Source organism: Petaurus breviceps, unplaced genomic scaffold (assembly GCF_028583685.1).
Source record: "Petaurus breviceps papuanus isolate PSGF00001 unplaced genomic scaffold, PetGlider_PUasm1.0 90702, whole genome shotgun sequence".
NCBI lineage: Eukaryota > Metazoa > Chordata > Mammalia > Diprotodontia > Petauridae > Petaurus > Petaurus breviceps.
The window spans coordinates 4,424,311-4,438,106 of NW_027187317.1; the positions used below are offsets into that span (position 1 = coordinate 4,424,311).

The 13,796-nt window shown below is 37.6% G+C and overlaps 1 protein-coding gene across 1 annotated transcript in view; it reads right to left on the reverse strand.

Moving 5' to 3' along the window:
• Nucleotides 1-10,220: 10,220 nt before the first annotated feature.
• TGFB2 (transforming growth factor beta 2) overlaps nucleotides 10,221-13,796 on the reverse strand; it is a 103,830-nt gene continuing 100,254 nt past the window's right edge. Inside the window, exon 7 of the mRNA XM_069066018.1 lies at nucleotides 10,221-13,272. Within this exon, the coding sequence (XP_068922119.1) occupies nucleotides 13,114-13,272 (159 nt within the window). The 3' untranslated portion in view covers nucleotides 10,221-13,113. The remainder of the gene's footprint in view (nucleotides 13,273-13,796) is intronic.

The window sequence follows — 13,796 nt, forward strand, 5'->3', positions numbered from 1 at the left end:
TACAGATAGCCCAGAACTGAGCTTGGTCTGCGTATGGAGCTAGTGTCTAAGGGTGCCATGATGTCACTCTCAGCCCTCATTTTAATATACGGTAGCTCACCTCCTATTGTGTTAACCAGAGTCGATTGCCATTTCTCTTCCAAAAGAACATATAAGCTCTGAACCCCCAGCCATGATTGTTTTTGGTCTAAGAGAGACAGCCAGATGACCATCCTTTTATTTAATAATGTGCTGGCTTTATTAATAAAATTATTAAATTATCCAGAAATTATGTCTCTCAAACCATTTTAATTGTCACAATATCTTAAGAAGGGTCCTTCTAGGGTGGATAGGTGGCACAGTGAATAGAGCTCTGTCTTGGAGTCAGGAAGACCTGAGTTCAAATCCAGCCTCAGACACTTAACACTTGTGAGCCAGGTGACCTTGGGCAAGTGACTTTACCCTAATTGCCCTGTCTTCCCCCCTCCAAAAAGCAAAAAAAAAAAGGGAGGGACCTTCTAAACCCTAAGGATCTATCTGTAAATCTATTAGTGTAAACATTCCTATTAATAATAAAAAGGCATAAATTAATCTTTCAAAAAGTATGTAAGTTCCTACTATGGACCAGGCATTCTATTGAGTATAAAAAGAAGGAAAGACAGTACCTTCCCTCAAGGAGCTTATGTTTTACTTCAACTTAGTGGTAATAGATATAAACCCAAGATGAACAGGGTACCCACTAAGAAGGTTAGGGTTGCTCTGGAGACCCCAAAATACCAATGAGAAGAGTGAGAGCATTATGAGAGTGGCATAGAATGACCTAGCACAGACCTACTATGTGTCTAATACAAGCGAACTTTTAATAAACTTTACTTTTCTTTGGCTGAGAGAGGACTTGAGTTGAATTCATTCAGCAGGACCCAGCGTGTTGGTATTTTGGGGTCTCTAGAGAAACCCTCCCCCTCTTTCTGGGTAACCTCTTCAATAACTATAATAGCAAGCACTCTAGCATACCCAGGATGACTGCTAGCACAGGTTGTTTGATCTGCTTTTCTAAAGGAAAGCAACTCAAAAGGGGTTAACAATCTTACTTTAATCAAACATATATATCATTTACTTAGTTCAGGGGAAAAATTCAGCACCCTGAACAGAGAAAATATAAACAAAAATTACAAGCAGACAAAAAATACAGAGAAAATAACACAATTTGACAGGGTTCTAGTTGTCTGACCATCACATACCTACATAGTTACCAGAGAGAGAAGCACCAACATCTGGATTTTCAAAGCTGGGGGTGGGGGTGGGGGGTCAATGGCTACCCACAGTCTCGTCTGGCCAAATTACATAACTCTTCCCATAAGTGAGCTCCTAACAAAACCTCAACTCAGAATAGCCTTCCCCAGGATCAGAGGGAATCCTAACCTTCGTGACCCACTGCCTAATTACAAAATAACAAAGATTTATAGATAGATCCTTAGGGTTTAGAAGGTCCCCCCCCCTTCTTTTTTTTGCTTTTTGGAGGGGGGAAGACAGGGCAATTGGGGTAAAGTCACTTGCCCAATGTCACCTGGCTCACAAGTGTTAAGTGTCTGAGGCTGGATTTGAACTCAGGTCTTCCTTCCTGAAAAACAAGCCTCTCCTAAGCAAATTTCTCTTGTTGGGCTCCAAGTGAGGCCTATTAAGGAGCAGGGAAGATCTTCAAATTCCCTTACCATTACAAAACCCTCTTGTGATATTACCAACACTTCTCTAGACTTGCACAGTCTACTGGGCATTATCTTCATTATTTCACAGCATATTAAGTATCTAAGTCAGGGGTGGGGAACCTGTGGCCCTTTAGGTCCTCAAGTGTGGCCCTGGCTAAGTGTTTACACAGTGCTTGAAAGGCTTCCCATAATTCTTTGTCCTACCTCAGAAAACAAGTTGGACTACCGGGCAAAGCATGTAAACTATCAGACAAGACACATACTTAGACTCAAATCTCAGAAGTCTTGAGGAATGAACATTGTTCATTGGGGTTCACATTAAAATTAGACCTCCCTCCCTCTTCCTTACTAGCAACCTTCTCTCTTTCAATCCCATGCTTAAAATTCAGCTTGGACTTACTTGAAGATATCCCAAACAACCCAGAAACAGAAATGCAGAATCTCAAAAGTACAAAGGACCTCGATGGTGACCTAGTCCACAATACACACTTGACCAAGGAGATCCTCAAAGACATACAAACCCTATAGTGAAGGGGAACTCTCTACCTCCCAAGGCAGTATAGCTCCACTTTGGTGTAGTTCCGATTATGAGGAAGCTTTCCCTTTGTTATTTTGTTGTTCGCTCATTTGAGTTGTGTCCAACTCTTGGCAAAGATAGTAGGATGATTTGTCATTTCCTTCTCTGGGTCATTTTACAGATAAGAAAACTGATGCAAATGGAGTTAAGTGACTTGCCCAGGGTCACACAACTAATAAGTGTCTGAGGCCAGATTTAATCTCAGGAAGATGAGTCTTCCTGAGTCTAGAGCCAGTACTCTGTCTTGGAACCTAGAACTCAATTCAATTCAACAAAGAATCATTAAGAGACTAGGATATGCAAGGTATTGTGCTAAGCATTGCAAATACAAAGACTGAAAAAGTCTCAAATATGAACACAGATAAATAGATTACTTTAAGAAAGAGAAACTATTAAGGTTTTATGAAGGAGAAGATACCTAACATACAGTCTGACTATGTCACACCCCTGCTCAGGAAGTTCCAGTGGCTCTAGGATCAAGCTAAAATTTCTGTTTAGCATTTAAAGCCATTCTAGTTCCAGATTATCATTCTAGAATCTTTATAAACCATTCCTGCTTCTATATTCTAGCCTCCAGCCAAACTGTCCCATTTGCTGTTCTTCATATGTGACATTCCTATCTCTGAGACATTGCCCGCCATGCCTATAATGTTTTCCCTGTTTACCTCTGCCTCTTAGAACTCCTAATTCCCTTTAAGGTTCACTTCAGACACCATCACTTCCTTCACGAGGGCTGGATCCCTCCAGTTGTTAGTGTCTCCCACCATATAACTTTATATTTACAGATCATATATTCTGTAATTACTCATTCATATACATACAGTCTTTCCTCACCTGCCCCCCCCCACTCCCAATAGACTGTAAGCTTCACTAGGGCAGGGAGCTTTTGTTTTCCTGGAGACTAGAGACTGGACATTAAGCCAGGTGCTTAATAAGTGCCTGAATACAGGTTGAATACTGGCTGACCCAGGAAGAAAGATAAGGATCCTGGGAAGTAGAGATAAGGAGGGTAGCATTCCAGGCATGGGGGATGGTTAATGCAAATTCAGAGAGGTGGAATGTCCAGTTCAAGAAGCAGCTGTTTGACTGGATTGTAAAAGATAGACAATAAGACTGCAAAGGTAGATTGGAGCTAGACTGTAGAGGGTCTTGAATTACATATTTAGGAGTTTAAATGTTATTCCAAAAGTGATAGTCAGGCAGCTAAAAGTTTTTGAGCTAGCAAGTGAATGACAACATCAGAGCTTTGCTTTAGGGGCATTTTAGCATCTCAGAGGAGGAGGGATTATAGAGCAGAGAAACTGTAATTAGGAAGACCAACTAAGAAACTATTATAATAGGGATAGCATGAAAGATTAAAATCCATCTAGTCAGATCCACTAATTGTACAGATGAGAAAACTGAGGTCCATAGAGGTTAACCATTTTCCAATGTTATGCAGAGCCAGAATTGTAGCCTTGGTCCTTTGATTTCAAATGAAATATTCTTTCCCCTCTATCACCTTACTTCTCTAAATATGGGGAAAAGATGATAAGGGCCTGTAGTTGAGAGATGATTACTTGGATGAGAAGTAGACTTAAGTGAGAGAAATAGTGAAAACAAAATGGCCAAGCTTTGGCAACTGATTGGCTATGAGTGAGTGAGTGTGAAAAGTCAAGACCTTCTCCTAGATTAGGAATCTAGGTAAGTGGGTAAATAGTAGTACCCTTGACAGAAATAGGGAAGTATGTAGGTGGGGTTAGTCTAAGGGGAAAGATGTTCGACTCTGGTTTTGAAACACTGAATTTGAGATGCTAATGGGACATCCAGGTGGTGATATCTAGTAAACAGTTGGTAAAGGGGTTAAAAAGAGTTAAAGAGATATAATGATTGGGACTGTGATAGGTGATAGACAGATAGAAAGGCAGATAGGATAGATCTGAAATCATGATCAAGCCTCCTCTCTTGCTACTCCTGGAAGGAGTTGGCTCTGTCAATATATTCCCCTAAGGCTTCACTCATCATTTCTGTAACTTGAAAAAAAATATTATTTATTAATTTACTTTTAGTTTACAACATTCAATTCCACAAGCTTTTGAGTTCCAAATTTTCTCCGACTCCCTCTCTTCCCCCCTTCTCCCTTATGACAGCATGAAATCTGATATAGGTTCTACAAATACCTTCACATTAAACATTAGTCAAGTTGTAAAGAAGGATTAAACCACTAGAATGAACAAGAAAGAACAAAACAAAGCAAAGAAGAGAGAGCAAGTATTTTGCTTCAATCTGCATTCAGACTCCATAAATCTTTCTCTGGATGTGGATAGCCTTTTCCATCACAAATCCTTTGGATTTGTCTTATAACCTTACATTGCTGAGATGAGCTCAGTCTTTCAAAGTCAGTCATCACAGATTCAAAGTATTTGTAATTGTGTACAGTGTTCTCCTGGTTCTGCTCCTCTTACTCAGCATCAGTTTATATAAGACTTTCCAGGTTATTATGAAGTCCGTCTGCTCCTCATTTCTTACGGCACAATAGTATTCCATTATATTCCCATACCACAATTTGTTTAGCCATTCCCCAATTGATGGGCAATTCCTTGATTTCCAATTCTTTACCACCACAAAAAGAGCTGCTATAAATATTTTTGTACGTACAGGTCCTTTTCCCACTTGTAAGATCTCTTTGGGGTAAAGCTCTAGAAGTGGTATTGCTGGGTAAAAGGGTATGCACATTTTTATAGCTCTTTGGGCATAGTTCCAAATTGCTCTCCAGAATGGTTGGATCAGTTCACAACTCCAACCACAGTGTACTAGTGTACCAATTTTCCCACATCTCCAGCATTTATAATTTTCCTGTTTTGTCATCTTAGCTAATCTGACAGGTAAGATGTGGTACCTCAGAGCTGTTTTGATTTGAATTTCTCTAATCAATAGTGTTTTAGAGCATTTTTTCATATGATTATAGATATCTTTAATTTCTTCCTCTAAATACTGCCTGTTCATATCCTTTGACCATTTATAAATTGGGGAATGACTTGCTTTCTTATGTATTTGACTCAGCTCTCTGTATATCATTTTTGTAACTTTTTAAACAAAAAATACTTGTCTCTCAATAAAATATAAGCTCTTTGATGACAGAGACTATTTTTGCTTTTTATATTAGTATCTACAGGATTTAGCACAGTGCTTGGTACATAATCATTCATCTCTCTCCATATATATATATATATATATATATATATATATACATACACACATGTATGTGTGTATATATTATAAATGTGTGTATGTATAGAAATGATCATTAAACCTGTATTTCATTTTTGTCTCTGAATCCTAGCCCCCAGTATAGTACTTAGAATGTAGGTGTTGTGTAATGAACATTTATATAATGAACAAATGGCTGACGCAGCCACCTAGGAAGAATGAGGAGAGAAGAGAACAGAACTTTGGGGACACTGAAGTTCAGAGGGTAGAACATGGATGATGATAAAATAAAGGAGACTGAGGAGCAGTCAGACTGAAGGAAAATAAGAGATGGCAGTGTCACAGAAACTGAGGACAGATTATCTTGGAAAAAGAGATGATCAACAGTGTAAAAAGCTTCAGAGGGGTCAAAGAGGATGAGAATTTAGGAAAGAACATTCAATTTGGAAAAGGATAGTTCCAGTTAAGAGATCATGGTAACCCTACAGACAAAAGTTTTAACAGAGTGGTGGTGTTTGTAGCCTGGTCACAAGGAGAACCTACATCTATTAACTGGAAGCAGCCCAGTGTTCATTCTCCTATTATAGTAAGCTCCCTCTCCCTATATTGGCTCATTCCTATTAACAAAGAACCCCTATGGGCAGGGGTGAGGCAAGGCTTCAAATACATGACTCCACCAGAGAATCTGGAGATGGCTAACCTTTCAGCAGCTAGTAAATCAAACTACAGCATCTTTTGCTGATTCCGCTTTTAGGTCAGGGCTTGCCCAACCTGTTAGTACCAAGTATATCCCTAGAAAAAGCACCAAACTAGGAAACAAAAAGCAATATTTGTTTATTTCTCCCTGCTGACAACTGACATCCGAATAAAGTCATCTCTGAATGTTCTCAGTGTTCCTGCCTCTATTGGCTCATGATATGCTATATTTAATCTGCTGGCCTGGGAGTCTGATAACTAAGCTTGTTAGGCTTATGTATAAATTAAGAATAAAAGACTGAGTGAAGGTCTAAGGCCCTCTTAATAAAGAGCTCCACTTGTAGTGTGTTGATTTGGGGCAACTATTTTAAAGACCATGAAGATTTCTTTTGCTTTTGGATAGTTGGCTATGTTCCAAATAGCTGACCTGATAATTTTATCCCCTTTGCCTCTGGTATAATGGGTTAGGATGGTAGGGATGCCCCAGAACTAGTGCCAAACCAATCTCTCCCCAGAGAGGCTGTCATACACAAGAGAGCAGAATCATTCTGCTTGGGCCCAGAGAATAGAACTGGGAGCAATAGGAAATTATGAGGAAGAAAGTTTCTGCTCAACATGACTTCTTAATTATCAGAAGTATCTATTAGTGAGACAAACTGCCTTTTGAGGGAAGTTCCCACCACTGGAAACATACAAGCAGAGTCTGAATACTCAATCATGAAGACTATTACAGAGGGTATGCTTGTCCGGGCACATGTTGGTCTAGATTGTTTCTGAAGTCCCTTTCATCTCTGAGATGCTATGATTCTATGAGTGAGGGGTGAGGGATTAGAGGTAAAGAGATTAGAAAATTTTTTGGAGAAGATTGGTAGTAAAAGGAAGGCAAGACATTAAAAAAATGGCTTTAGGGAATAGCAGGGTTAAGTTTAAAAAGAGTTAAGGATGGGGAAACCGGGCATACTTATAGGCAGAAGGAGTTGGTAGAAAAGGAAAAAATGATTGAGAGGCAAAGATAGAAAGCAAAAGAAAGACAAAGAGACAAATTGAGAGTAAGGAGGGAGAGAGGGATGGGGGGAGAGAGAGAGAGAGACAAAGCGATAGACACAGAGACAGACAGACAGGCAGACAGAGACGGAGTGATTAAAGGAGCAAATTGCTTGAAAAAACAAGAGGTCAAATCGTAATAAAAGCAGCAATGTGGAACAGTCAGCTGAACTAGAGTAGATTATAAATGTTTCAGTCTAAGTATTTGCACCTTTGAAATGTCATTGCTACAATTAGAGCCTGATTTTTTATTTTGATGATTGCATAAAGTTAACAAAGTTCTTGTAATGCACATTAAACTTTAAAATGTGTCCTGCCAACATTTTTTCCAGTTTGATTGTTAAAACATCTACCAGCACTCTAGGATACAAGCGCATAAATTGAAGCACCAGCCTTGACCAAAAGAAACGCTCCCTCTTGACTAGGAATTGGAGCTAAGGATAAGAAGGTATAGAGAAAGGGAAGTGAGTGAGCATTTTTTTTTTCCTGTAAGGCAGAAGATTCAGGATGGTCCACGTGATTCAGGAAGCAAGTTTGGAGCTGAAGCCAGCCATTTTAATCACTTGTTGGCATCATTAAGAATTCATTCAGACAATTTAATATATTTTGGAGGGGATAGACTTAAACTTGTGATGTTATTAGTAGAATATGCAGAATCAATGCAGAAACTGTCCCCCCTAAATGCATATTTGAAACTAGGGTATACTTTATAGTATTAAAGTTTCCATTGAGAGGTCAAATTATTTGCCCATGATCAAACAGATTATATATATCAAAGGTAGGTCTTAAACCCAGAGACCCTCAACTCCAAGGCCATCTTCTATAAAATATGCTATACTGTTGTATGTGTGTATGTATATATGTGTGTATATGTATGTGTGCATGTATGTATGTGCATGTATGCATGTGTGTATGTATATAATTGGTTGGTGGTTGTTCTTCCTTGTCCAAGAGGACCAAAATGACATCACTATGCTAGAGGCAAGTCACGACATTGTGTCCGACTGTGGTCGATCAGATCAATACAAGCTCAGAATGCTCTACCACAGGTTGGACACAAACAGTCCATGGGAACATTTGGAGTTCCAGCAGTACAGACTAAAAAATATGGTTGGTCTCTTGTATCATTATTTTGCATCCATTTGATTGTATCTATTGTCTTTGTAATGAATTTTTTTCATCATTTAAAGTATGTACAACACAGATTCTGAACTCAAATTGTTACTTCTACCAATTCATCAACAATCATTTTAGGTGCCTGCTATATGCTAAGCACTAGGTACTGAGGACACCAAGAAAATTCTCTGCCCTCAAAAAGTGGACATTGTATTGGAGGAAGCAACAAATTCATATATAAGTAAATACAAAACATACGGAAAATAAATGCAAGTAAATGGGTGATGGGGGAAGGGGGGATATCAGCAGCTGGGAACATTAGAAAAGGCCTCAAGTAGGAAGAAGCACTTGAGTTGATGTTTAAAGGAAGTTAGAAATTCTAAGAGCTACAGAGGAGGAGGGAGTGCATTCTAGGGATGGGGGGGGGGGAACCATCAGTCAATAAATATTTATTAAGCACCTACCATATACCAGGCACTGTGCGAAGAACTGGGGATAAAAGAAGAATCAAAAGACAGTCCTTGCCCTCAAGGAGCTTACAATCTAATGGCAGAGACAACAAGTAAACAATTAAGTACAAAGAAGTTATATACATATTAAAGACTTACTGTAAAGGATGGGATTTTAGTTGGGACTTTTAAAAGAGGCTGAAGAAAAGGGGATTTAATGAAACACTATACCAAGGCATGTGAAATAGAATGTTACATATGAGAGGCAGCAAGTAGACTGGGTTGGCAGGGCCTTACTATGTACAATGGAAAATAAACAACATGTAATAACCCAGAAAAGGAAGAATGGGGTGAGACTATGAACACCAAACAAAGGTGTTGTATTTTATCCTAGAGGTAACAGAGAACTACTGAAATTCTCTGAGCTCAGACCAAACATGGTCAGGCCTGTGCCTTAGAAATATCCCTTTGGCAGCTATGTAGAAGATTTAAACTAATTCTAACTAATTACATGGAATATTCTTTTTTTGTTGTTGTCAAAACCCAAACAATTCTTACTGGTGAAGAAAACAATGGCTTTAGAGTATTTGGAAGAGCTTAAGTACCAATCTGGAGAGAACCTACATGATTCATCCAATAGCTAACAGAACAATGGATTGGAGTCTGAGAACCTGGATTCAGATGTGACCTCTATTACTGACTCCCCAGATGAGTCTGGGTTAGTCATCTAAACTTCTTTTGTTCTTACATTCAATTAAAAAAAAAAAAAGCACGCCAACCATACAATTGTATTGCTCTGGGTTTCAGTTTCTTCCTTTGCAAAATGGGTGGGTTTGACTAGATGGTCTCTGAGGACCATTCCAGATCGGAATCTATCATCTTGTGAATTTTATTATGAAGACTAAAAGGCTTTCCACATGTAGCTGCAGGTTAGAGGTCAATTTCAGGACACCTCCTCGAATCAGCTGAACATGGAAATGCTGCCTGTTCCCATATAGTCTAATATACGTCCCTCAGGAATTTTACTCTTAATATTGTTATTATTGTCTAAGAAAGGTAATTTTTATAATCTGTACAGGTTATATTTTCTTAATTTTTTTAGGCAGAAGTAGTATTAATATGAACGCATTCCTATATATATATATATATATACTTACATATATATTACATGTTCATATTTTTTTAACATAGAAGCATTATTAATTTGAACTTAACCTCATGTTAATCTTCTTCATTGAATTGCAGGACTGGAAACTTATCTAAAATCTTTTGATTCCAAAGACTGCATGTGCACCTGGTCAAGCCTTGAGCAGCATTTCTTGACTGAGTAATGCAACAATTTCAAAAACATACAACCTTTTAAAAAATTAAGTTTTAAATATCTTATTACCCCTCCCATTTGAGAATAGGATTCATGACACAGAAGGTGTTTTCTATGCTGTCATAGGGAAAGCCACATCCATGTACAATTGAAATAATTTATTTACCACTAGAGCACCACAAAAACAGTCATACAATGTGATAATATACAGAGTAATCGGTCACCAAAATACAAAACAGCTGTTCTTATGTTCCATTAGAAAAAAAAAAACAAAAACATGCCAACCATACAATTGTATTGCTGCTTAACACACAGAAAATGCTGCCCTAACCACCCATGGTGCTGACATTTCCCCTGTTCCCTTCCCTCCACCCTATGTCCATATTTGCTAAAGGGGAATAAATGCCTAACAGAAGTCCCAATGAAAAGATTCTGGAGATTTAAAATAGAGCATTTAAAATATTATCAGTGCATCCATGAGGAAAGAAAAAAACAAAACAAAACAAAACTTCATCCTATCTGGAGAGAAAATACTTACAGAAATAAAAGCGCACTACATAGAATTAAAAAGAAAATGGAAAGGAAAAAAATACTCAAATCTGGCATTGGGCTGCATTCATCACACATCAAGTATAGGTTTAATATCATGGCATCCTATTCCTATGTATTATTATTTTTCAAACTTCCCAAGCAATTTCTTCATTTTATATCTAAAAGCAAGGAAGTTGATAAGAGGAAACACAGATGAAAAGATTTCCCTTTTGATATCTGCCACTTTCATAATGCTGCCTCCCACATTTTATTTCAGTGTTTGCTTATCAATCCCTTGCCACTGACCAATGCTTAGGATACTCAAAGACCTAGCAACCTATGTTAATGTGAGCCAATACAATCCAAGCCAAAGAAAGAGATGACTCTCACTCCATAGGGCTTCTTGTAAATAAAGAATTTAGCTTCTCTTGGAGTACACAAAGAACATTTCACTTTGGTAAATAAACCAAACTATTCTATACTGATCTAGGTTTCATTTCGTCTTTAAAAAAGAAATTAAAAAGAAAGGAAAAATATTTGAAATTTGTTTTCCCCTGAAAACTCAAAATCCAATTAAAGCCAAAGATATTTCCTAGGAGCTGTCTACTTTTTATGCAAACAATACAAAAAGTGGAATATGTGAAAATATTGATTTAACCAAGTTAGAGACACTTATTTACTCAGCCATCAACTTCAGTCAGATCCTTAAGCCCCTTAAGGAAAACACTTTACCCTATGTCTAAAACTCTTGTATAATCTCCTGAAAGACTTTGGCGTTTTGACTTTTTAAAATCTGAACTGCTTAGTAATTTGCAGCTTAACCACGGAGACACAAAGTCCTGTGATTGCATTCAATATAGGGAACTGTTCATCCAGGAAATCTCTCCACCAATGCCGACAGTAATCCGTCTATGACTTGGTAGATAAATTCTAGGAAGTTGTCTCAAGCACATATAAGTTCAAAGGACTTGCCTAGGGCCACGTTGCTAAAACTATTGAGGCTGAACTTGAACCCAGGTCTTTCTGATTCCAGGTCCAGAAGTCTATCCAGTAGGCCAGATTGTCTCAATATCCATGCATAAAGAAGGAAAATCAATGAACTTGAATCTAATCCTTTTTTTTTTTTTTGTAAAAGAAAAAAAGACAAGTGGAGTCAGGTAGCTTATGTCGTAATGCTCAACAATATACAAAGCACATGAATAGTAAATACCATATAAACATGTATTTGTAGTGCAAGTAAAAAATACAGGGACTCTACTCATACTGGCCAGCTAGAGGGAAACACATTATTCTGGGTTATCAAAAAAAAAAAAAAGAGCCCCCAATTTAAATTCAAACTTATCCTAGTTGACAGTATTACAAAATACAAAAATATGGTGAAAATTTACACATTACACATAAAGTATTTAATTTTTTTAATAGTTTACAATAAAGATCTACAGATATGTTTCCAATTAAGCTGGCTTTACTACCCACCTATTGTAATACTATAGGTATGGTTATAGATACCAAAAAGAAGGAAAAAATCCCATAGCATAGCTATACAGCAACACATTAAGTAAGGTCTGACGACTAGACCAATATATGTCAAAACATTTCAACATTTCATTAGTTTTACTAAACTGACATTTGAACCACTTATAGTAAAAAAAAAAAAATCTTACAGACTTATCTTTCAGGCTAAAGTTTTCCTTTATTAATGAGCTTTTTTTCAGTATCTTAAACCTTACAAGAAGCTTCCTTAGGCATCTGGCATATGAAATACGTGTTTGGGTTTTGTTTCTGGTTTTTTTTTTTCTTTTTTTGTCTCAAGTCAGACTTTCTTAGTCATATAATCGCTGACTTCAGTCTTCACTCCACTATGTGGCCTTTTAAAAATTTTTTATTAATTTTACCCCCGGCTTGTCAAGAGTTCAAGTTCCCTAAGCCTTCCATCCTCAGGTTTCTGGCCATTGATTTGGTCTCCTCTTCGTCCGCCAGTTTTTGCTTTCTGAGGGCCATAAAATGTTCATTGTATAGTTACACACAAATAAATAATGCACTGTTAACTCTACAGCTAAAAGAAATGGGAAAGGGGCCTATTGCATAGCAATACAGAGAAATCAAGTGAGGCATGGGACAGGACAGGTACATACAACAACTCCACTTAATGGGATTTTCCTGTTTTTCTCCTTTCACATAGTTAACACTAAACAAATTTTTCCAGTGTTTATTTTTTCTTTAAAAACAAAAAAAAAAGGTCTTGCTTCTTGTCTATCTCACTATCAGAGAAGATGAAATGTAGGATAAGGCCTTCAACTTTTTTTTTTTTTTTTGCTTCGGATGCCAGTTTTAAAAAACAAAGAACCAAACTTCCAAAGTATTCATACTAGTACCGCTTTTTCTTTTCTTTTCTTTTTTTTTTTTTTTTAACACTGATGAACTGAGGCTTTCTCTTTTTTTTTCTTGGTATGCATGCCATTATCATCGCAATTGATCATCATCATCATTGTGTTTCCAGGACTTTTAGCTGCATTTGCAAGATTTGACAATCATATTGGAAAGCTGTTCAATCTTGGGGGTTTTGCCTACGTAGTAGAGGATGGTGAGAGGTTCTAAATCCTGGGACACACAGCAAGGAGATGCAGACGCTTCTGGGTTTATGGTATTATATAAGCTGAGAACCTGAAAAGGGAACAAATGGTCATGAGAAAAATGGAATGGGAAGAGGAGGGGATGAAGATTAGCAGATGGCATAGAGAACTAACAAATTGCTTATTGATAACCCAAAGAATTGGTTAAAGAGTCTCACTGATCTTGACTGATAGTTCTAATTTTCATAATTCTCCCCACCACCCCCTTCTCCTTTTATCTAGACCCATATTAGGCTGCATCTATGTGCAAAGAGTGAAATGGCCACTTTTCACTCAGCATGTTTGGTGGCCATCTCAGCAATTCATTTCTGCAATACTGGTCAGAATGAATAAAACCAATAAATCGATGATTTTCTCATCTCTCCTCAAGAAGCTTCCCCTCATTAAACTTGACCTTCTTACCATGAACACTACTCTTTGGTAAAACCCCTCAGTACTTACTGAACTTCTGGAGGACAATGACTGCATCTAGCTTTTATTATCTCCTCTTCCTAGAGTAAGGTGCTCTCTGTTATACACCATAAGCACTCATGTTTATGGAATGAATAAATATAT